Source organism: Mustelus asterias, chromosome 26 (genome assembly GCF_964213995.1).
Source record: "Mustelus asterias chromosome 26, sMusAst1.hap1.1, whole genome shotgun sequence".
Taxonomy (NCBI): Eukaryota; Metazoa; Chordata; class Chondrichthyes; order Carcharhiniformes; family Triakidae; genus Mustelus; species Mustelus asterias.
The window spans coordinates 28,709,655-28,734,023 of NC_135826.1; the positions used below are offsets into that span (position 1 = coordinate 28,709,655).

General features: G+C 40.8%; 1 protein-coding gene across 2 annotated transcripts in view; it reads right to left on the minus strand.

Moving 5' to 3' along the window:
- The window catches only part of plekhj1 (pleckstrin homology domain containing, family J member 1), a 423,983-nt gene that overhangs the window by 387,132 nt on the left and 12,482 nt on the right, over positions 1-24,369 (minus strand). The window contains exons 2-7 of one of the 2 annotated variants that reach the window (XM_078198363.1): positions 20,405-20,472; positions 18,003-18,069; positions 14,549-14,639; positions 13,448-13,511; positions 9,837-9,909; positions 6,611-6,644 (exon numbers count right to left, since the gene is read on the minus strand). In XM_078198363.1, the coding sequence (XP_078054489.1) occupies positions 9,844-9,909; positions 13,448-13,511; positions 14,549-14,639; positions 18,003-18,069; positions 20,405-20,472 (356 nt within the window). In that variant the 3' untranslated portion in view covers positions 6,611-6,644; positions 9,837-9,843. Of the gene's footprint in view, positions 1-6,037; positions 6,645-9,836; positions 9,910-13,447; positions 13,512-14,548; positions 14,640-18,002; positions 18,070-20,404; positions 20,473-24,369 lie in introns of those variants that run through there. The other variant, XM_078198361.1, reaches the window with a different exon arrangement.

Consider the following 24,369-nt stretch of genomic DNA (forward strand, 5'->3'; position numbering starts at 1 on the left):
GAGTGCAGAGAAGGTTTACCAGGATGTTGCCTGGTATGGAGGGTCTTAGCTATGAGGAGAGATTGGGTAAACTGGGGTTGTTCTCCCTGGAAAGACGGAGAATGAGGGGAGATCTAATAAGAGGTGTACAAGATTATGAAGAGGATAGATAGGGTGAACGGTGGGAAGCTTTTTCCCAGATCAGAAGTGACGTTCACGAGGGGTCACGGGCTCAAGGTGAGAGGGGCGAAGTATAACTCAGATATTAGAGGGATGTTTTTTACACACAGGGTGGTGGGGGCCTGGAATGTACTGCCAAGTAGGGTGGTGGAGGCAGGCACGCTGACATCGTTTAAGACTTACCTGGATAGTCACATGAGCAGCCTGGGAATGGAGGGATACAAACGATTGGTCTAGTTGGACCAAGGAGCGGCACAGGCTTGGAGGGCCAAAGGGCCTGTTTCCTGTGCTGTACTGTTCTTTGTTGTTCTGGTAGGGAAACTTCTGGAAACTATAATTCAGGACTACAGTTCAATCGTCGCTTAAAACAAGTGTAGGGTAATTACGGGAAGCCAGCATAGATTCATTAATGGAAAATCACGTTTAACCTGCTTGAATATTTTTTGAGGAGGTAACAAAGAAGGTTGAGGATAACGCTGTTGATGTGGTGTATAAGGATTTTCAAAAGGCAATTTCTTACAGTACAGGTGGTGACTAGTGGCGTACCACAGGAATCAGTGCTTGGTCCCTGGCTATTCACAATATATATGTTTCAGATGAGGGAACCAGATGTAATATTTCCAAGTTTGCTGATGACCCAAAACCAGGTGGGAATGAGAGTGGTGAGGAGAATGTTAAGAGGCTTCAATGTGATGTAGACAAGTTGATGTGGATGAGTGTGAAATTATCCATTTTGGTAAAAGAAACAGGATGGCAGAGTATTAGTTAAATGGTGATAGATTGGGATGTGATGATATACAGAGGGACAGCAGTCACTGAAAGCAATAAAGCAAGCAGTTAAGAAGGCAAATAGTGTGCTGGTCTTCATTACAAGACAACTTGAGTACCTGATGTCTTGATGCAACTGTACAGAACCTTGGTGAGTCAACACCTGGAACATTATACTTGCCATTGGAAGAGTGCAGAGAAGTTTCACCAGATTTATTCCTGAGATGGTAGGATTGTCATATGAGGAGAGATTGGGTCGACTAGGCTTATATTCACTTGGGTTTAGAAGTGTGAGGGAGATCTAATTGAAACGTATAACATTCTGAAAGGGCTGAACAGACTGGATGCAGAGATGATGTTTCCCCTGGCTGGGGATATGGAGTAGACCATTTAGACACATGAGAAATCTCTACATTATGTATTGGACCTGTGGAATTCTCCTCTTTTCATTGAATATATTTAACAAGGAGATAGATTTTTACACACTTATGGGGAGAGTGGGAATATGGCATTGAGACAGAGGATCAGCAATGATCATATTGAAAAATGGAGCAGGTTTGAGGGGCTGAATGGTCTCCTATTTTCTATGAATATAACAGACTTGTGAGCAAACTTCTAGCTCGTGGAATAAAAGGAAAGTAAGCATTGGATAATATGCTGAGTGACAGGAAACTAGTGATAAAATGTTTTATTTTGTTTGGAGGAAGGTTTGTAATGGAGTTTTCCAGGGCTGTGTTGGGACCCTTGCACTTCCTGATGTATAATAATGACCTAGACTGTAGCGTTCAGGGCAAGTTGCAGATGATCCGAAGATTGGAAACATTGTCAACTGTGATGAGGGTAATGTTGAACTTCAAAAGGACATGTTGGTGGATTGGGGAGATGGAGTTCAATGCAATAACTATGAGGTGATTTATTTTGGCAGGAAGAATATGGACAGTATAAAATAAAGGGACAAACTCCAAAGGGAGGTGCAGGAACAAATTCATTGCAGATGATGGAGCATGTTAAGAGAGCAGTTAATAAAGCATATAGTATCTTAGGCTTTATTGGTAGTAATTGAGTATTGCGTCCATTTCTGGACACTATTTGAGGAGGGATGTTCTGAAGGCACTGGAGAGAATAGATTCACAAGAATGATTCCAGGGATGAAGTACTGTAGGTATGAGATAGAAAAGGCAGCTGAGGAGACTTGATAGAGGTATTCTAGGTCCTGAGGGGTATGTTTCTATTTTTGGGGTTCAAGGGATAGGGGAGGAAGGGGGATCGGAATATTGAATTTGATGATCAGCCGTGATCAAAACGAATGGCGGAGCAGACTTGAATGGCCGCCTCCTCCTAGTTTCTATGAACAGCGTAAATCAGTGGTGGGCAACCTGTGGCTCGGGGTCCACATGCAGGCCATCTGGTGTGGCCTACGAAACACTTTCTTGACCATTGCCCATGCACAGGGTTGCCACATTTGCTAATTTCTGTCCGTGTATGTATTTTCTCTGACTGGTGTGACTGAAATGAGATGCACATAAAGCAAGGGCAAGTGAAAGGAGTGCATGCGGATTGCTCACAACATTGGATGAGGAGGGAGCACACAGCTCTCAGTCAAAGTGTAAATAGATATATATTTTAACTATTTGAAGTTGATAGTTCCATTAATGTATAAATTATTAAGCATTTTCTGTAACTTATTAAATATTTGGCCTGTATAAATGTATTTGGTCTTATTCATGGGTCATGGTTAGTGAACAAGCCTGATTTCAATCTTGCAGCCCATTGAGAGGAAGGGCCACCTACGCGGCCTATTCTCTAGCCCAGGTTGCCCATCACTGGGGTAAATAGTGTGAAACTGTTCCTACTTGAGAGAGCAGCAAGATCGAGGTATTGGATTGCTATCTGAAAAAGAATGTGTAAGGTTACAGGAATAAGTGGGACTAAATAGAGTTCCCTCAGTACTTAAAGGGACAAATGACATCCTGCACTGTAAAGATAGTGATAAGTATGATTCACAGAAGCAATACTGCACAGTACAAGTGATGAGACTGATACTGATCCAGTAATATTTTGAAATGACACTTGCATTCCACTGTGCAATGGTGCTACTGATTTCAATGCTGACCACTCAAAAGATTCTTATTTTAGACTACTTTTTGAACTTGAACAGATTCTTTCAACATTGAAACACAAACAGGATTTCACTGTCATAATGTCTTTGTAAATGATGGGATAACTACCTGGTATTGTCAGTTCCCACCTAGTTTTCATGCACCATCAAACTACCTGACAATCATACAGATTTTTGTTTTTCAACACTTAAAATTGTTTCATGGACTTTGATTGTTAATGAATCAAATGTCGACACCTTAGATTAATTACCCCAGAGAATCTTTATTTTGACTGGTTTTTTGATCAAAGAATTAATGTTTGAGACAAGTTTTCAAATGCATTAAGTGAAAGCAATATAGTGCTCAATTGTTTGGTGTGTGAGCAGTCAGACGCACCATCACTGATTGTTAAACCTGGGTCTAGTGACTGAGGAAGAGAAACTAAACTGTAGGCAGGCAGCTGGAAGCACAACATTTTAAAAGACATTTTAACTTGGAGTGTATTGTCTCGGAGGCATAAAACGCAATAAGCAGAAGTTCAGAAAGATGGGTAATTCTTGTAGATCATGACCTGATACTCAGGAGCAATACCAAACTTGCCTGGCAGGTGTCACACATTCAAGTCAAGAAAATGTGAAGCAGTGTTAGCCAAGGCTGGCTCGCAAAGTCCCTTTCAAATATGACAATCTAAGGTTTAAGGAGATAGGTTAAATTTGATGTCAAACCCTTAATGTTTTAATGTTTGGATAGTCAAATTTCCATAGTTGCTGAAAACAAATTCCTTAATTCAGTCAATGTAAGAAATGCTCAAAGTACATAGATCTATGAGAATTTTAAACAGAAAAGTTTAAATTAACATTGAGACAGACAGCCAAGAATATAGGAACAGCAGGTAAAAATAGGTGGTTACATCAGATGAAAACATGTTCAATCGTTTGCAACAATGCCATTATGGACTCCTTGCCCCACAATGGGATTTGGTAAAAGAAACCACTGAGGAATTTCCTGTTAGATTTGGATTGAGATTTTCAGTACAGAATGATGACAAAAGCAGATACACATCTCCCCCTTCTCCCTTTAATTAATTTCTGAATTTTAAAAACTTGTTACTTTGTACTGGAAGTAGTTAAAATTAATGGTGTACTGTATCAAAATTAGGTTATTGAATGCAAAACTTAGTAATTGCCTTTTTAATGTTGTCTTTTTGTGCTGTATGTCATAAAATGCTTTATTTTAACCAAAGTACTCTACCCCAACATGTGGAAAGTTGGTTTAGCCCTATATGGAGGGGACAGGTTGTTATTCAACAAAACATCAAGATGATTCGTTAAACTAAACCGAGGTGACATGAGGCCATATGACTAAAAGCTGGGACAGAGTGCCATAAGGGGGTGGGATAGGGGAGCAATTCAAATCTGGTCCTGTTTGGCAGGGCTGACAGAGATTACAAAGCGGGAGGGGGCAAAGCCTTGGGTACTTTGAAAACCAGGACGTGAATTCCAAAATAAGCATTCCTTAACCAGTACCCAGCATAGGTCAGTAAGTGAAAAGGTAATGGGTGAGTGAGATTTGCTGCACGTTAGGATAAGTGTCGGAGTGTGGGATGACCTCACATTTAGAGGATAGAAGATGGGAGTTTGGACAATAGTGGATTATCTGAGACACTCAACTTTCAACATTCTCAGAGGAAGGTCAAGGGTGTGCTGCAGAAGTTTCACAATTAAATTACCACGAAGTGCCAGTTCCGAGGGTGACAACACCAATCACGTTTCATAGCAGATAAAGGATTTATACACAGCATTTTATGAGATTAGCTTCTAAGAAAAGTGACCCCTGGAAGACACTGTCCCTGAAATAGGTGCAACTGAAGCTATTGTAGGAGTTCTGTAATTACCCTAGTCAAATGTAAAAATGTGCAAGAACTGGAGATAACCATCTCCCCATTAGTCCGTGTCAGTATCTATAAACAGATTGCTAACTGCTGAGTTTAATGTACCAGAGGTCAAATTTGCATTTTAGCTTGTGCTCTGCTCTGACTAAATAATGCTGTAAAATTACAGGGAAAATTGAAATGATTGTTGTGTGGCCTGACTAACTACAGGCTTAACATTCACTTTCTAGAATTGAATTGGAAGGACAATTTCCAATTCCCAAAAGGCAGTTTTTCCTGGGTCAAGTCTAGTAATAAAAGGCACAAAGGCCTCAGCAGCAGATGAGCAATGTTATGAAAATAGGCAGTCTTGCTAAACAAAATATTACAAGTGGTAGATATGCTCAAATCAAGAAGCATCCATGAAGAGTAAAATAGTTAATATTCCAGATTAACTATCTTTCATCAGAACTGGAGCATGATTAGCACTGCTACCGCACAGAGTCAGGGACCCAGGTTTGATACTCAGCTTGGGGCACTGAGGAATCTGCTCATTCTCCCCATGTCTGTGTGGGTTTCCTCAGGTGCTCTGGTTTCCTTCCACAGTCCAAAAGATGCACTGGTTAGGTGCATTGGCTATGCTAAATTCTCCCTCAGTATAACAGGTGCCAGGGTGTGGCACCTAGGGGATTTTCACAGTAACTTCATCGCAGTGTTAATGTACACCTACTTGTGACACTAAACCAAAAAGCCTAGGAAAAGTGAATGTAAAAGACCAAATGGAACAGGAGACCAAATGGGCAGGAGTGATTATGTTTGATTAAGAGTCCAAAGGGTAATTCTTATGCTGGTAGGGCTGGCTGTTTTGTCTTGTATTTTATCTGTACCTACAGTTGTTGGGTAAAAGTGTGTGGGGGGGCGGGGGTGGGGGGGGGATATTCAAAGCACTTACCCCAGTTTCCAATCTGCCTTCAGCCATGGGTCGAGTGCTCCGGCTTATACACTTGGTTGATTTAATATTCTTCAAAGCTTTATTTACCAAAAAATGATTTTGGGGACATGTTTCTGCATTTTATTTCTGGTGGAGAGTCCAGTTTTCAATACCTTGTTGCACTTTTTTCCCCAGACAGATGTCCATGCATAAAAATAAAAGCTTTGTTTTATTTTCACAATGTTGGAGTTCAATTTCAATGGAGTTTCATTTCAAAGCTTCTACATTATGGCAGTACAGAGCACAAATGTACAGTTGAGGTTCCAAGGTCACAAATCTAATATACATGCAAGTTTAAAATATCTACAGCCATGGTTCTCAGCTACCAAGGAGGTCCCATCTTCCTGGTAGAATTACTGTGTATGTAGTATTTAAGTACATACACCATCATTACAATTAAGCATCAAATCTGTAATTATCCTTCTATTGTAGAACTAGATCAACATAAAATGAAATCTTTTGATGCTTTATTCCGAACAGAAATGGGTTGTTCACAGTAGGTCCATTGGCCTCGCTGTGCAATTTAATCAGAGAAACCCAGCAAAAGCATTTACTTACAAGCATCGCCACTTTTTCTCAAACTGCTACAGAAACATAAATAGGATCTAATTCAAACCATTTTATAAAAGCTGTATTTCATCCACTTACACCCCTATGAATAAAAATACCACAGTTCATTCATACTAAAAAACTACAAATGTTTAAAACCTGAAATTAAAAAAGAAAGTGCCGGAGGAGCAAGAAAGTCCATCAGAACCTGCAAAGAGAGAAAAGAAGTTGATGTTTATGATTCTTTTTCAGAATGCAAAGTTTTACAACTCAATTACAAAGAGAGAGGGGGGGCGGGGGTGTCAGGGCTGACATTCTGTCCGCATGCTTCACCCATCCTTACAAAGCCAGGTTACCCCATCACACCGTGCAATTGTTTCCATGATGTGGAGATGCCGGCGTTGGACTGGGGTGAACACAGTAAGAGTTTTAACAACACCAGGTTAAAGTCCAACAGGTTTATTTGGTAGCAAATACCATTAGCTTTCTCAAATTAGCAGCGCTCCGAAAGCTAATGGTATTTGTTACCAAATAAACCTGTTGGACTTTAACCTGGTGTTGTTAAAACTCTTACAATTGTTTCCAGCCAGACTTGTGCATTCTAATCAGTATTCTGTAACTTGATTTTGTGTCTCTGTGCCCTGTTTGAGAGCAGATTTCCACTCCATCTGACGAAGGAGCAGCGCCCCGAAAGCTAACGGTATTTGCTACCAAATAAACCTGTTGGACTTTAACCTGGTGTTGTTAAAACTGTTACTGTGTTTACCCCAGTCCAACGCCGGCATCTCCACATCTTCTGTTCTACCAGAGAGGGCATTCTGGATATCTAAGACCTTCTGCATGAAGTACTCAACTGTTTCAAATTCGTTTTTATTTCAAAACCAATTTGTAACTTATACCCTTGGTCAATGATCTAGGTTCAACTATCAGAAGTCCTTTGAGTTTACACTGGAATATAAACGGTTGTGCCCTTCACCCGTCAGTCGTCATTACTCAGACCTCCGACAATAGAATGAGCTCTAGTTCCTGGATGTTTCTTTTGCGTGTTGATGACCAGAATGGAATACACAACTGACCACACTATTGACTGTTTCAGAGAGACTGCTTCAGACTACTTGGAGTAGAAATTGACTTCATATTCTGTAGATCCTCTCGTGACAGATAAGTCCAATGCAGGATTGCCATGAACATCCTCAAAAATGGCAGTTCATGTTGATTACAATACTTGAAACTTCTGCAGCTGCGTCACCTCTGACTTTAGAATGTTGGAAGTTGAGAGTTTGGTGTAGATGGTCCTCAAAGCCCGGAACCAAATTTCAGTGCTTGCCTCCATATGAGCTGATCGGCTTGTTTTCCCAAGAGAGGTGATCTGTAACACAGAAGTTTGTACTACAGTCGTTTGATTACCTTGATGTTTTTTTGCCCCAAGACCATTCTTCATGGAAGATCTGCCCAGGATCCTGTAGTTATCTGCACGTTTAAGTTGAATTCTCTGGAGGGTAGTCTCAATGATGTTGAGTCCAGCAGGATAAAGGACCTTGTTGTTTGTGATTGTGTCCTGCCCTCAAATTCTCATGTTGGAAGTCCAGTGGCACTGGTGGAAGAGTTTCAGAGCTTCATGGCACTGGGGTTCTGCGCTATACAGCGGGATGGTCTGCTCGAGTTTAATTTTAGTTTTCAGCTTAATGCCATGCTGCTTCCAGACAGAATTGTGCTAATCAAGATCTGGCAATGCACTGTTATCTTCATCAATTGTGGCATCCATACAGCACACATTACGAGACAGACTGCGCGACAGAGTCTGGTGTCATCAACATGTGTGGCTGGTGCTGGCTGAAACAGACCGGAATCTTCCAGTCTTACACGCCAGCCGGTTGCTCCGGCCCTGCTGCGGTGAACGGAGATTTGGCTGAGTGCCAAATTCTCCACCCTTGCATGCAGCGGCAGCAGGGAGTGAACAGCTGGAAAATTGCAGCTATAATCCGTCTTGCAGACCAAGGTTTTTGGCAACACTCCAGAAATTGTCTGCTATATTCAGATTGTCTTCCTTATGGACAGCTTGGGCACAGAACCTCTTGGATTATCACCTCCGATGTTGGTGGAGGCACCCAACCTGGAGAGATTGAAGAGCTTCTCCGAACTGAAGCTAATGCTGGTGTCCCTGGTAGCTTCCTTAAGCATTGCAATAAAGAGATCAAAGAATTAAAGAGCCACAATGCACCTTTGCTTCACATTACTGGTTACCGCAAAGGCATTGCACATCTCGCCTTGGACACAAACATGTCCAACCATCCCATCATGCAGTACACACTGAATTTTGACAAACTTCTTTGAACATTGCAGTTTGGAGAGCAAATGCTATAGACTGGGTTGACTCTTATCATCGAAAGTTTTGGTTAAGATCTCTGAACAGCACGTATAGATCCTGATGTTGCTTTCTGTACTTGTAGTCTTACTGCAAACATTATATCCCCAAAACCACACATTCCAGAAGACATCTATAAGGCAGATAGGTTGATGGGATCCTTGTAAGATCTTTCCTGAAATTGAGGGGAGACTTAATCCTCAGTAGTTCAGGCATACATTTTGGGATGCTTTCTGCTTTCAGATGTTGACTGTGTTGGCATCCTTGAAGTCCTGTGTAATTCTTTTCCTGATCACAGATACTCTTATAGACAGCTGTATGTTTGGTAACAAGCTCTGTCCTATTACACTTCCAAATCTCTGTTGGAATGTAGTTTGGGCCAAGGGATTTACCTTGTTGATTACCTCTTCTATGGAAGGACTAAGAGTTAGGCTTTCTTTCTCAAACAACTGCTTAATTTGAGGCAGAGAATCTGCTAAGTCTGAGGAGCTTGGTGAAATAATTGCAAGGGTAAAACACAGAGAGAGAGAGAGACCTTGCTAAAGCAACGTGGAACATTTATAGTTCTCCACTTCTTGTCACCTTTATTTAGCAGTGATCCACTTCAGATACGACAGTTGACTTTTAAGGGTGTCTTGACAAATACATGAATAGGATGGGAATAGAGGGATATGGTCCTAGGAAGGGTAGGAGATTTTTAGTTCAGTCAGGCAGCATGGTCGGTGCAGGCTTGGAGGGACGAAGGGCCTGTTCCTGTGCTATAATTTTCTTTGTTCTTTGATGTCCCTACCTTGACCAGACCGAGATCAGTTAAATCGTCGAGGAGGATGGATTCAAACTGGAACCTAGTGTGTGTTGTACCAACAATTTCACACGACGGGTGATCTTTATCCAAGTATTTGCTGGAATTTTCTGCACTGCTAAATATTTTACTATGAGGATTGTAACTTTATCGTTTTTAAAAACTACAGAAATGTCAAAGTCCAGGAAAGCCGATCATAGAAATAGCTGTAGTTGTCAGAAAACATTGCACACCTTTTACCTACAGCCTCTGGGATCTGGTTTGAAATCTAGTTTCTTCTGAAATTCCATACTGCTCCAATGGATCCTGCAGACAGTACAAGGAAAAGTATTACTTAATATGGAAGAACAATCATTGAGGTGCGACATTGCATTATTTTAACTTTTCAGAAATCACACTTGCAAGGAATTCTCAAGGTGGTGAGGGTGTTGGAGATGGAAAAAGAAAAGTTGCAGGATGTTTCACTACATTCTTTTCTAAAAAACTTTTTATTGCTGAATGCTTTTGACATAGTGCAGTAAACATACCAAATTAAAACTGTGCTTATTTATGTATAATGTCCTCCTGACTTTTATACTGAGGTATAGGCACCCAGGAGTCTCTGATCCCTTACCCAAATGGTCATTCTTCATTTACATGTCAATCATTGGCACAGCCTTCTGGCTGTCAAAGGGAAAATCACAGCAAAGTCTGACCTGGTTCTCAAATCTACACATGCTGATTTCCCAACAGGGGATCACTGGATTATAACTGATATTGGAGAAGCTGACTGATTTTTTAGCCTCCCTTGCCCAGAAGCATTAAGATCCACTGCAGGGGCATCTTGACAAATACATGAATAGGATGGGGAGAGGGGGATATGGTCCTGGGAAGGGTAGGGGGTTTTAGTTCAGTCAGGCAGCATGGTCAGTGCAGGTTTGGAGGGCTGAAGGGCCTGTTCCTGTGCTGTAATTTTCTTTGTTCCTTGATATCTCTACCATGACCAGGCTGAGATCAGTTAAATCGTCGAGGAGGATGGATTCAAACTGGCACCTAGTCTGTGTTGTACCAACAATTTTACATGATGGGAGATCTTTATCCAAGTATTTGCTGGAATTTTTTGCACTGCTAAATATTTTACTATGAGGATGAGACAATACATTTCCAATGTGACTGACAGGATATAAATATTTACTTTTTTTCTACAAACTCAAGAGCTGTAAAGAAAGCATAAAGGAAAATGCAAAGACATGGATAAAGAAATACTCAAGTATTTAGAAGCAGGGATAAAGTGAGACCATTAATCATACATGTTGTTTTGGGAGATAATTGCAGAGAGAGAGTTGCTAAAGCAACGTGGAAACATTTATAGTTCTCCACTTCTTAAAGTTGCCAAATCATGCACAGGAATCAGGGCATGTTAGGAATGACTGTTAGGGATAGGAAGAGGCTACAGATACATTAAATAGGAGGATGAGGCTGGAAGAGTGGCTATGTGGCTCCAGCACACTGAAGGAGGTGGTGGGGGAAGAGGATGTAAGGTTTACAAGTATGGGAAAAAGATACGAGTTAAACAGCTGACGTAGACACCATGAGTTTGTGCGACAAACTTCAAATTTTCAAGCTGCAGAGGGATTTTGCTGTTCTAACTTAGCAATATTGCCTCACGGATGGATAAATCTTGTACACATTTCCATACCTCCAGGTTTGTTGAATTTATACATGACAGGCCAGCAAAAAATTTAAGAGTCAGAATTGTTACCTAGGCTTGGTGGAATTGGGATTGTACAAGGTCTATGGAAAATCAGTGCATGAGGAAACATTCGAATCCTTCACCTTCTACCTCAACCCCACTTTCCTGCCACTCACAATATCCCTCGCATCTGAGATATCAGTAATTCGTTTGTCTCATCTTGAAATAATACTCGGAGTAGAGAATCCACAACTTTCTGGGGCAGAGAATTTCAAAAATTCACAAGCCTTTGAAAGAATGAATTTCTCCTCATCTAAGTCCTAAATGATCAGCCCCTATCCTAAGACTGCACCCCCCAACTTGTAGATTCCCCAACGAGGGGAAGTAACCCCTTCATAATTTTGGATGTTTCATTGAGATCATCTCTCATTCATCGAAACTCCAGAGAGTAGACACCCAATTTACTCAGCTTCCTGTCATAGGAGAACCATCTCATCCCAAGGATCAATCTAATGAACCTTCACCATGCTACTGCAATGCAGGTATAGTCTTCCTATTTGAGACCAAAGCTACACGGAGTCTGCAGGCATAGCTTCAAAGCTTTGCCCAATCGTAGAAAAAAAAACTCATTCTTATAATCCAATCCCCTTGTAAAAGGCAAACGTTCTATTTGCCCTCATTATTCACTGTACCTACAAGCCATCTTTGTACAATTACGCCCAAGTCCTTCTTATCAAGAACTAAATTTCACACCTTTAATGTAAACTTTTCTATTCTTATTACCACAGCGAATAATCTCACACTTCACATTATACTCCATCTGCAACCTTGCTGCCCACTCACTTCACCCGTCTATATTTCTTTGCAGCCCGCGTCCTCCTCACAACTTGCATTCTAATGGTTAGCACTGCTGCCTCACAGCGTCATGGACCCTGGCTCGATTCCCAGCTTGGGTCACTGTCTGTGCGGAGTCTGCACATTCTCCATGTGTCTGCGTGGGTTTCCTCCGGGTGCTCTGGTTTCCTCCCACAGTCTGAAAGACATGCTGGTTCAGTGCATTGGCCATGCGAAGTTCTCCCTCAGTGTACCCGAACAGGCACCAGAGTGTGATGACTAGGGAATTTTCATAGTAACTCCATTGCAGTGCTAATATAAGCCTACTTGTGACACTAATAAAAAAAACTGCATCATCAGCAAATTTAGATTCACAATTCTCTCTCTCTTCGTCTAAGTCAATGACAGATTGTAAATGGCTGAATGCTCAGCATTGATCTTTTTGGCACTCCATTAGTCACAGCCTACCAACATGAAAATGCCCTGTTCATCATTGAAGAATCATAGAATTTCTAATCCCTACAGTGCAGAAAGAGGCCATTTGGCCCATCAAGCCTGCATTGACAATCCCGTGTTACCATGAAACTAAGGGGCAATTTAGCATAGCCAGTCAACCTAACCCACACATCTTTGGACTGTGGAAGAAAAATTGGGGCACCTGGAGGAAACCCACGCAGACACGAGGAGAACGTGCCAAGTTACCCGAGGTAGAAACTGAACCTGGGTTCTTGGCGCTGTGAGACAGCAGTGCTAACCACTGCATCATCTTGTCTGATGACCAATTGTGAGTGGACTAAGACCACACCTATAATTTTATAAAATAAGATATCCTAATGGCTATTAAAATTTTTAAAAACAGACAAAGACTTTTTAAAATGGCTAAAGATATGTTGATCTGTGACCCCCTGAACAAAAGGCATCTGGCAGTTCCGAAGAAACTTGCACCCCATAACTCTGAAGAGACACAAATGAAATAAATAGGTTCTTGGTGGCCTTCACAGACTGTTGGGCCGAAGGGCCTCATTCTGTGCTGTAAAACTCTATTACTTTTCTGCTTTCAGGCAGGTGGTGAGGGGAGAAATTAATGCTATTTAAATTAATCCCCCCTTCCTGTCCATAACACAATCCTCCATCCATGCTAATTTCTTAACTCAACTCCATGAGTCTTTATCTTTTTCAATAACATTTTGGAAAGCACCTTATCAAATGCCTTTTTTCACCTAACAGGCGAAGGAGCAGAATTTAAAATCTCCCCTCTTTAGATATCTTAGACAATAGTTTTCAGCACTGTGACTTCAGATTTTGAATAATAAATCATATTTTGAAAAATGAACTCACTTTTCCAGTTATTTTCTTAATTTCGTGTCTGTAAAAAATTAAACTTTCCCGCATGTATTCATAGCTGCAAAATACAACAGAAATTAAAGTCTACAAAAGTTAAAAATTGACATTCAAACGGGAATCAACTGCTAGCGTGTTTTATTCCTAAACTATTGCTTTCATTGTCAAAACATAGAACTGCTTGCTAAATCACTGCAGTTGAGTTAACCATAATTCTGCATGATACATTATGGTTTCTTAAATGTTGCTATTGAAATATATAAACACAAGTTTTAAAAAGAATCTTCCAACCACCCAAGTTTTTGTTTCTTGAATCAACGGTATTCAGAATGGCTGACTTTACTTTGTCTCCTTGCTCCCGGCCCCGATTGGAACTCCTGCTGGGGTTAGCTAACTGAGATCACGTTTCTTGCCTTCCACATGGTTCAGTTCCACACTATGCAGGAGAAGCACCCGACCCACAGCTGTCAGCTCTGACAGCATGTGTGGAGAGAGAATAGAGTCAACGTTTGGAGTCTGGATGACCCTTCGTCACAGCTCTCTCCACAGATGCTCTCAGCCCTGCTGAGATTTTACAGCATTTTCTGTTTTTGTTTCAGATCCCAGCGTCCGCAGTATTTGCTTTAATCGCCATTAACTTGAAAATTGGTTAGCTGCCCCATACATAGATTCCCTACAGTGCAGAAGGAGACCATTCAGCCGATCGAGCCTGCATCAACAATCTTACCCATGCTCTAGCCCCGTAAACCCACATATTTACCCTGACACTATGGGGCAATTTAGCATTTCCAATCAACCTAACCACGCACATCTTTGGAGCGTGGGAGGAAAGCCACGTAGACACAGGGAGAACGTGTAAACTCTGCACAAAGTTACCCAAGACTGGAATTGAACCTGGGTCCCTGGTGCTGTGAGGCAGCAGTACTAACCACTGTACCATCGTGCGGTCAAAGATTACGTGGAGCTTCTTTTGTTTAAGAGCTGTGGGTTATTTTAATGAAGGCCTCTATAAAAAGAGATAAAAGCCCAGTACTATAATTACATCACTGAGTACATAAAATGATAATGGTAAATAAAAAGTTAATTATGCTGACATACCTGGCTTTTGTCAAGGCTTCAATCCACTCCTCACATTCATCTTTATTTTCACACACAAATGAATATTTTCTTTCTGGTTCATCCACAAATACTGCAAGAAAATTTTAAAATCAACTGCAATGGGATTAGATTAAAACATTCAATTTATTTGGATATAGTCACAACCCTTCAAACATTAAGGTGAAGCAGAAATATTCATAGGAACTGCTGCTCAATTCAGGTTTTTCTTCAGTTGTCAAGACACATTAGTTCTAACCTGCTAGCTGGAGATATTGGCTATAATCATAGAATACAATCCCTACAGTGCAGAAGGAGGCCATTTGGCCCATTAGGTCTGCACCAACCACAATCCCACCTGGGCCCTATTCCCATAATCCCACATATTTATCCAGTTAATCCCCTAACTAGGGTCAATTTAGCATGGCCAATCAACCCAACCTGCACATCTTTGGACTGTGGGAGGAAACCGGAGCACCCGGAGGAAACCCACGCAGACATGGTGAGAATGTGCAAACTCCACACAGTCACCTGAGGCCAGAATAGAACCCGGGTCGCTGGCGCTGTGAGGCAGCAGTGCTAACCAGCATGCCACCTATAATAAATGCTACAGTTTGAGGGACCTGTTATCCTGCTGAATATGATTCCAGCATTCCTTCAACATTGCATTTTCCTTTAGTTGACCGGATCCTCTCTACCTACAAGAGGTAGTAGGATTGGACCACACAATTGTCTTTGCAAGACAGTAAGCGTTTCATTTTCTGTCTGCTTGGACATAATTGTTTTTTTAACAAGAAATGAATGGCTATCAGAACACTTCAATCACAGAAAATGGTTCATCTTCAATGGTTCAGAACATTATGGAAGAATTGGTGTTTTAAAAAGAAAACTGTCTCTGAAAGGGTTACTGTGAGGACTCCGGTTGCTGCTGTTCCTGGAAAATACAGCGTTTTTATAAGGAAAGGTAATTAAGCAATTTTAAGAAACTGGAAATGACCACAGTGGACTGTTTATGGGTTTGAAAAAAAACCTCATTGGAAAACTGTTTAAAGCTGGTTTTGATTTTGCTTTGATAGTGGTGGTGAAAAAAACTACTGATTGGGTGAAGCACACAGGAGCTCCTGAAGATCCAGACCCAATCCCAAAGCAGAGTGTGAATGGAAGATGCTCCAAAAATCGCTCCACATTCCAAAAACAACTGACTGCAATTTTTAGAATCGTAGAACCCCTACATTGCAGGAGGAGGCCATTCAGCCCATTGAGCCTGCACCGACAACAATCCCACCCAAGCCCTATCCCATAACCCCATGTATAGGATTTGTTACAAATGTGGGACTTTACAAGAGTTATGTTTTAAAATGTCTCCTTTAACTCAAGGTGAAACAGAATATTCTGGACAGGGGGACAGTGGCTATACTAAACCTCTGTCCAGAGACAGGTCCATTTGACCTAGTCGTCACGGGACAAAAACTAAAACCTTTAAAAAATCAAATGATAGTTTTCACACCTTGATACAGTAAAGGGGCAACTGCTTTGTGAGACACAGTCAGAGAGAAACAATGCAGAGGTTGTGTGTGGCAGCAGAATGTCGGTATGGGTCTGATTCTGTTCAAAAGGAAGGGAACAGAATGGACTGGACTTTTGTTGATTCACGGAATAAGGAGTTGGAAAAGTGGAAGTTGGATCTGAGAGACTCGGGCTAAGTGGACTTTTCAAATACACTGTTGCAAGTTGAAATGGCAGGGAGAAGTGAGCCTATGGAAAGCTAGGAATAACCTAGGGACGACAGTGCTAGCATGAAATGGGAGAAGGGAAAATGTCAATTTGAATTCGGAGAGAAGGCGGATGCCACCTTGAACTGGAAAGGGAAATGCAAATTACCAAAACATTAAAAGGTGAAAAGGAAATTAAAAACCCGGACCATCCTAATGACGGTAATGGCAGAAGTACTACGATTGCTTTATGTAACCAAAATAAAAGTTGGTGTTATATTAAAAACAGGAATTACATCATGAACACCTAATGTATTTGTCATTCCTTTCTTAAATGGCAACGGATTAGTTACACAAAATAGTGCATACTGAAAACGCTCTGAGAACGTGTCCGAATTCTCCGGCTGTTCACGCCGGCGGGATTCTCCGATCCTGCCGGCATCACACCCCCGCCTGCTGGTTTCCTGCCGGTGTGCAGTGGCATCAGTGGGAATTCCCATCGACAGCAGCAGGACCAGAGAATCCCACTGCTAGCAAACAACACGCCGCCTCCCACTGACAGGAAACACGCGGCTGGGAGGCCGGAGATTCGCATCCTATTACTTTGTTTCGTCGTTTAAAGGATTAGGTTATTCAGGTTGAATCTTATAGATTGAAAATGCAAATACGAGGAAGAAAATAATACAGCCACCATAAGAATATGTAGTTAAAATAGGATGAAGTGATGCCTCAATAAAAATATTTCAGCTAAATAAATTTTAAAAATGCATTTATTTGGCCTTCCTTTCCCAATGCACTATTTAAAAAAACCAAGCAACAACTTTGTCAGTAATATACTAGGAAATGGCACTCCTCATTGCTTATCACAAGCTTTCCTTAAATGTGCATGATGGTAACAAAGCAAAGAATAAGAAACTGTTCTAATGTATAGTGCTGTGACATTGATACAAACCAATTAAACTAATATTCAGCCTTGAACATTAACAAGTACTGACATTCTGTATGCTCTTTTTCTACATTATGATAGATTCCCTGAAAACAGATGGCAACTGAAATGATAAGTTATCAACACAAGGACAGCGAGGAAAAAGAACACATTTTCAAATGAAAGAAAAGTCTTCAATACCCAACACCCCCACAAAAGATTTTTTTAAAAACTGCACAATATTTGTTTTAAAAGAGAACGTTTTGTTAGGACAGTAGGAGTACATTGTTTGAGAAATAGTTGTGAATTCAGCCTAACCCGATACAAGAAAATTTAATTCCTTTGCTGATGGCAGAAGCTCCAGGGGAAGTGAGTTTTGATCGGTTTAATCCACAACAGTAAGGCCACCAGCGCAATACCTGCTCAACCCACCAGCCTCAGGTCAAAGTGACAATCTCCACAAACGGTCACAATGAAGGGTAGAGCGGGAAGTGGAAAAATTCAGTGGAGGATGTGACATTGATGTTGGGGTAGAGGACAGCTTCCTCCACATGTGACCTAACAGAGCTCGTCACTCACCGGGTTCTCAAGTGGAAACATGTTCCAATCGCTACAGCTGCCATCACATTTTAAAGGATCACAAGTTTATCTAAACAAAAAAAAACTTTGCAGTATGCAAATTAAATTATCTAAAGTACAGGCACATTTATCAGTTAACTGTCAGAGTCACATTTCAAAAGAGAACTTAAAGTAATATTCAAATTCAGCTGGGGGTCCCCTCATTTGTCAGAAAATGGAACATAAGTAAAAGCGAGATTACCTAGTGAGAAGCCAGTGTCATGCTCCTTTTGGATTCTACACCGTTCAAGTAATAAGGCACCAACGGGCTATTAAAAAAAAACAAATTTAAGGTCTTTTGCATCATTGATAAATATATTACTCAAGCCAGGTTACTTTCTAAAATTATATCCTGGTTACTGTTTACTACTGAAACACGATATTTTGTCCATTTCCATTCAGTTGGAAAGGCCAACAAGCTGTTACTTCATGACCCGAATACCAATGGAAGTTTTGCCTATGCTGACATGTAGGACAAGATGGACCCAATACATAATCTTTCCTGCAAGCTGTCAGCCAAAACCCAGGTAATAAACTGGCAAAACACATCACCATAGGTAATTATTATTGGTTACCTGAACTCATGAAATGAAGCAAGTACTAGAATCTCAAATGTTGCATTGATTAATTCACTCACCAGCATTGTTCTATATTTTGTGATTGCATTTTCATAATAAGGTGGCTTGACACTTATTATCTGCACATTAAACTGTATGCACATAATTGATGTCTGGTATTTAATACAAACAAAATTTCAAGAGGCCTAGTGGGTACTCCATGATCTGCGATAGTGAACAAGAGGTTACGATCACATTTCTATCCCTCTTCAGCTCTGAAGAAGAGTTGCACGGACTCGAAATGTTAACTGTTTCTCTCTCCACACATACTGCCAGACCTGCTGAATTTATCTGGCAATTTCTATTTTTTTTTCAGATTGCCAGCATCTACAGTATTTTGCTTTTATTTACATGTTGAAGATGTGGAAGCAGATGTGTAGCCTTTGTCGCAGCAGCTGGGAGGACCTCAGTTGGAAATCAGCCTCTAGAGAAGTCACCTCAGATACAAGCTTCACTAGCGAAAATGTCCTGCTGCCTCTTGGCAATAATGTCACCCCCTGGAACATTTGGTCCCTTGATTCAAGTCCCCCATTCAATAAGGTCATTGTTGGTCTGTGACCCACCTCTATTAACCTGCGTTTGCCCATATCCCTCAACACCAATGGTTAACCGAATAGATTTTATATTAACAATTGACCTAACATAGCTCCCATTTGCAGAAGGGAACACCAAAAGGTCTCCCACCCTTTATGCGTAGGAGTGTTTCCTAACTTTATTCTTGGAATGACTAGCATTAATGCTTTCTAATCTTAGCACCAGATTCACCATCCAACAGAAATAGTTACTCACCACCCTGTTAATATTTTGAAAACTTTGATCAACTCATCCCTTAAGCTTCTAAATTCCAGGGAACGCAGCCCTACATTATGTAATGATAGAGAGAAGCAAAATGCTGCAGATGCTGGAAATCTGAAACAAAAAGCAAAAATGCTGGAAATACTCAAGTTCTGGAAAAAAAAACATCCTTGACCTGAAACATCAGTTCAGCTTCTCTCCCTGCAGGTACTGCCAAATCTGCTGAGTATTTTCTGGTTTAATCAGTTTATGTAATTTAACCCTCCAATTTCATGCATCATTCTAGTAAACCTAGGCTGCTCTTCCTCCAAGGCCAAAATATCCTTTCTTAAATGTGATGAATGGGACTAAACAGTATCCCAGGTGCGGTCTAACCAGGGCTTTGTATAGCTATAGTATAACTTCTGCATTTCTCCTCTTCCTTCAGTGGCACCAATTTCCATCAACAGCAGCAGATTGTCCAGTGACAAATGTACATTTCAGTAAATTGACACGTTTAACTCAACACATGCATGTTGGAAGAACTAATTTATATTAGCGCAGCTGCTAGGGTTTTTGCATGTAGAGTTACGACAAAGTAAATTTTCCTCAACGATGCTGCGTGTTATAGTATGGAGATCCAAAATTTCAAGAGCCTATAAAGCTACACCCAGCAAAGATGTACAGGTGTGACTTATCTTCACGGACTGATGATTCCCAAATAAAGAATTCAAATCACAACATAAAATAGAGAATTGTACAGCACAGGAGGCAGCCATTTGGCCCATCATGGGTTACTGATCAGTTCCACACCCCACCTCAGACCCAAGTGTGTGTCCATAATTTCAAAAGGATATGGATAACATTCACTGGAGTTTAAAAGAATGAGGGGGGCTCTCATAGAAACCTACAAAATTCTAACAGGACTAGACAGCGTAGATTTCTTTTTTATTCATTCGTGGGACAAGACCTTTACAGCTTTTCTAAAATATACAATTTATTACTACTATGTTTTATAGATTTATATACACAGACATTTAAATTAGAAGCCATAACATTTAATCCAATATTACTTTGCCTAGATGTGTGCAACTAAATAAGGGTCTTGGAGTAAAGCATAACAAATGATTGACTTAAATATTCAATTTTTGAAGAGTCATGGATGAATTGGTCAAGTGATTGGCATACCTAATAAATTTTAAAACAATCTTACCTCCTCTTCATCTATTCTGAAGTAGAATAGAAAGTTGACAACCAGCTTCACTAGACGACATTTTGCAGCTGAAGAAATGAAAAGGTACAAACATCAGAAAGCTTCTTAATATTCTATGCCTAGCTCGGTTCCAAAAACATTATTGAAAGAAAATGGTTCCCTGGTGGAGCGGATAAATTCTGCATCAGCAGCACTCAAAAAAGGCATTTTATACTGACCATAATTTGAAGGCAGATTGTTGCAGCCTTTATAAAGTCTTTTGTTGTATGTACTACAGAGTTTTCAAAGACTGTCTAGGAGCAAGAACAAACGTAGCAATGCCTTGGAGCTGGCAGAATGAAAGCAGAGACAGGAAACACAGACTGACTGAGAATGGATAATAACTGCAAACTCCAATTATATTTAGAATACAATTATTCTGCCCCCACCGAAAGAGACAAAATTATCTCGCACCAAAGCTCAATGTGAACTTGGACCTGAAACAAAATTCTCTGAGCACAACTACTTGAAGTTTCAGTGTTAACCTCCCATGGAACCTTCTCTATCTCTGGATTGGTAAAGGATTGCTGATTTGCAGAAAGAAGCCTGTCCCAGTTATACTTCACAATTAATTTGAAGTTCACCCAATTCACCAGAAACCATGCATCTCTCATGGCTACATGGAGATGCCATTTGTTTGCTATCTACTGACCAGAATCATTTCCTGCACCTTCTAATATTAATACGTGATGCATCCCACAGCAGTGATACTGATTGACATCACTGACACTTCTTACGGGACAAACGCATGTTGACTGCTAAAACCACCATTTTATTTTTAAACTGTAGCAGTATATATATATATATATATATATATATATATATATATATGGTTGTTCCTATACTCATGCAGAGTCAGAACATTTCCTTACCCAAATATAACTTGGCCTATATTCTAACAAGGGAAGAAGCAAACAACAAGATACACGAGACACAAAAATATTTAATCTTTGTTGCAGTGTTTGGACATCCTGTTAAATCTTATAAATGCTCCGTTGTGATTTAATGAGCATTATAGACATGTTTTTTGGTAGTCAAAACAAAACCTGCTGTAGCAAGCATATAAAAGTTTTCCCCTCTTCCCAAAACTTCATGATTGATCATAAATACTGAAAAAACAGAGTAGAGTAGATTGGAGCTTGAAAGCAGGCGCAGACATGATGGGCCGAAGGGCCTCTTCCAGGGCTGTAAAACTATGAAAAGTAAAGTTTATTTATTAGTCACAAGTAGGCTTACTTTTGCACTGCGATAAAGTTACTGTGAAAATCCCCTAGTAAGGAGTACTAAAAGAGATTATAAACATTGATTTAAAAATTACCCTGACAGGGTTACGGGTTTTCATGAGCTTTGGCACTACTCATCTTTAAATTTCTTTTTTTTTTTTAAATCCCGATGGGGCATACCCCATAATTATTTGATCCTGATGCATATAATCTGTGCTACGTTCCTAGAAGATCCTGGCTACATTTTGGCAGCGGGGAGCTGAGTCAAGTCAAGAAAATTCTTGTTGTTTGCTCAATGATCTGGCCATGGCTTTGGCCTTTTCAAGCCCTGAACTTTATTCCATTGTGATTATACTCACGATTTTGTGATATTGTCTTTTATTATTCACCCTCGTCAGGATAAATGAGCAGAGTCATTTGTCACCCATTATCCTGTGAAAAATCACGACTGTCCATTGTTTTTTCTCTGATAGTAATTGTCCACCTGCATGCTTGGGATGTTGGTATTTTTTGCAAAGGAACTAGAGTCTAAGAGTCAAGAAATGTTGTTGCAATTGTATAGGGTGTTGGTGAGACCACATCTGGAGTATTGTGTCCAGTTTTGGTCTCCTTATTTGAGGAAGAATGTGGTGGCATTGGAGGCAGTTCAGAGGAGGTTCGAGGATGAAAGGGTTGGCGTATGAGGAGAGATTAAACAGTTTGGGCTTGTACTCGCTGGAGTTTAGGATGAGAGGGGATCTGATTGAGGTATATAAAATTTTAAAAAGGGATTGATAAAGTAAATGTCAACCAAATGTTTCCTCTTATGGGGCAATCCCAAACAAGAGGTCACAGGTATAGGTTGAGAGGTGGTAGATTTAAAACTGAGTTGAGGAGGAACTACTTCCCGCAGAGGGTGGTGAATTTGTGGAACTTGCTGCCCCATAGCACGGTAGAGTCTGAATCACTGAATGGTTTCAAGAAGGAGATAAATATATTTCTAATTTAAAAAAGGGATATGGGGAACAGGTGGGGAGGTGGATTTGAGACCAGGGAGAGATCAGCCATGATCTGATTGAATGGCGGAGCAGGCTCGAAGGGCTGAATTTGCCTACTTCTGCTCCTAGTTCCTATGTGCTCCGACAGTGAAACGAGGGAGGCTGTTGTTAAATGTTCATTACCGACGGCATTCAAACTTGGTTTGTTGTGTGGTACTGGGGAGACAGGGTGATACTGTGCCCACTCTACTTCTAGCCAATAATACTTGGGTTTCAGTTTTGCAATTTGGAGACTGCTTGTGGGTCTCCTTTCTATTGGGGAGCATGCTGAATTAGTATGAGGGTTGTGCAGTATTTACCTGTTTTTTATGTGCTGTAATCCTTGCATTTCCACTGAGGGAGTATACTTTTTGGTACCTTCACTTTATTTATAGGCGAGTAGCGCCACAGCAGGGTGGTGGGTAGGTGGTTTAGTGTAGAGGTGGCTGATAAATATCCTAGGGTCTTGAGGTTATACAACGAAATAAATGTAAGCGTTAAAAAATAAAGCTGAACAGAAAATCAGACAGAACAAAGAACAGTACAGCACAGGAACAGGCCCTTTGGCCCACCGAGCCTGCACTGATCACATCATCCTATCTAAATCAACGCATGTATCCCTCTATTCCCCACCTGTTCATGTGTCTATCCAGATAAGTCTAATATGGTGCTATCATGTCTACCTCAACCACCTCACTTTGCAGTGCATTCCAGGTCATCACCACCCTCTAAAAAAACTTCCCCTGCACATCTCTACAGAATGTCTCCCCCCCCCTTACCTTGAACTTGTGCCCCCGGTAATTGACATTTCTGCCCTGGGAAAAAGCTTCCAACTGTTCACCTTATCTAGGCCCCTCATAATTTTATAAACTTCCATCAGGTCGCCTCTCAGCCTGTGTCTTTCCAGGGAGAACAATCCCAGTTTATTCAATCTCTCCTCATAGCTAATACCGTTCATACCAGGCAACACCCTGGCAAACCTTTTCTGCACTCCCTCCAAAGCCTTCACATCCTTCTGGTAGTGTGGCGACCAGAATTTGACACAGTATTCCAAATGTGGCCTAACCAACGTTTTATATAACTAGCATAATTTTCCAACTTTTATACTCTATGCCCCGGTTGATGAAGGCAAGCATGCCATACGCTTTCTTCATCACCTTCTCCACCTGTGCTGCCATTTTTAAGTATTTGTGAACCTGTACTCCCAGATGTGTGTGTGTCTGTGCTCCTGATGGTTCTGCCATTTATTTTGTAGCTCCCACCTGAATTGGATCTACCAAAATGCATCACCTCGCATTTGTCCAGATTAAACTCCACCTGCCATTTCTCCGCCCAATTTTCCAGCCAGATATATCAATTTTCCAGAATGATATATCATTCTGCATTCTCTGACAATCTTCATCACTATCCGCAACTCCAGCAATCTTGGTATCATTCACAAACTTGCTAATCAGACTATTTAAGTTTACTTCCAAGTCATTTACATATATTAAAAATAGAGGTCCCAGCACTGATCCCTGCAGAACACCACCAGTTACAGACCTCCATTCAGCAAACCAAACAGAATTCGTTAACCCTGATCCATTTACTTTGTTCAAAGCCAACATCCTCATTGTACCCAAATAACTTGCTATTGGGTCTACACGCAGCTTGGAAGGAGGGAGGCAACCCCCAATTATTTACAAAG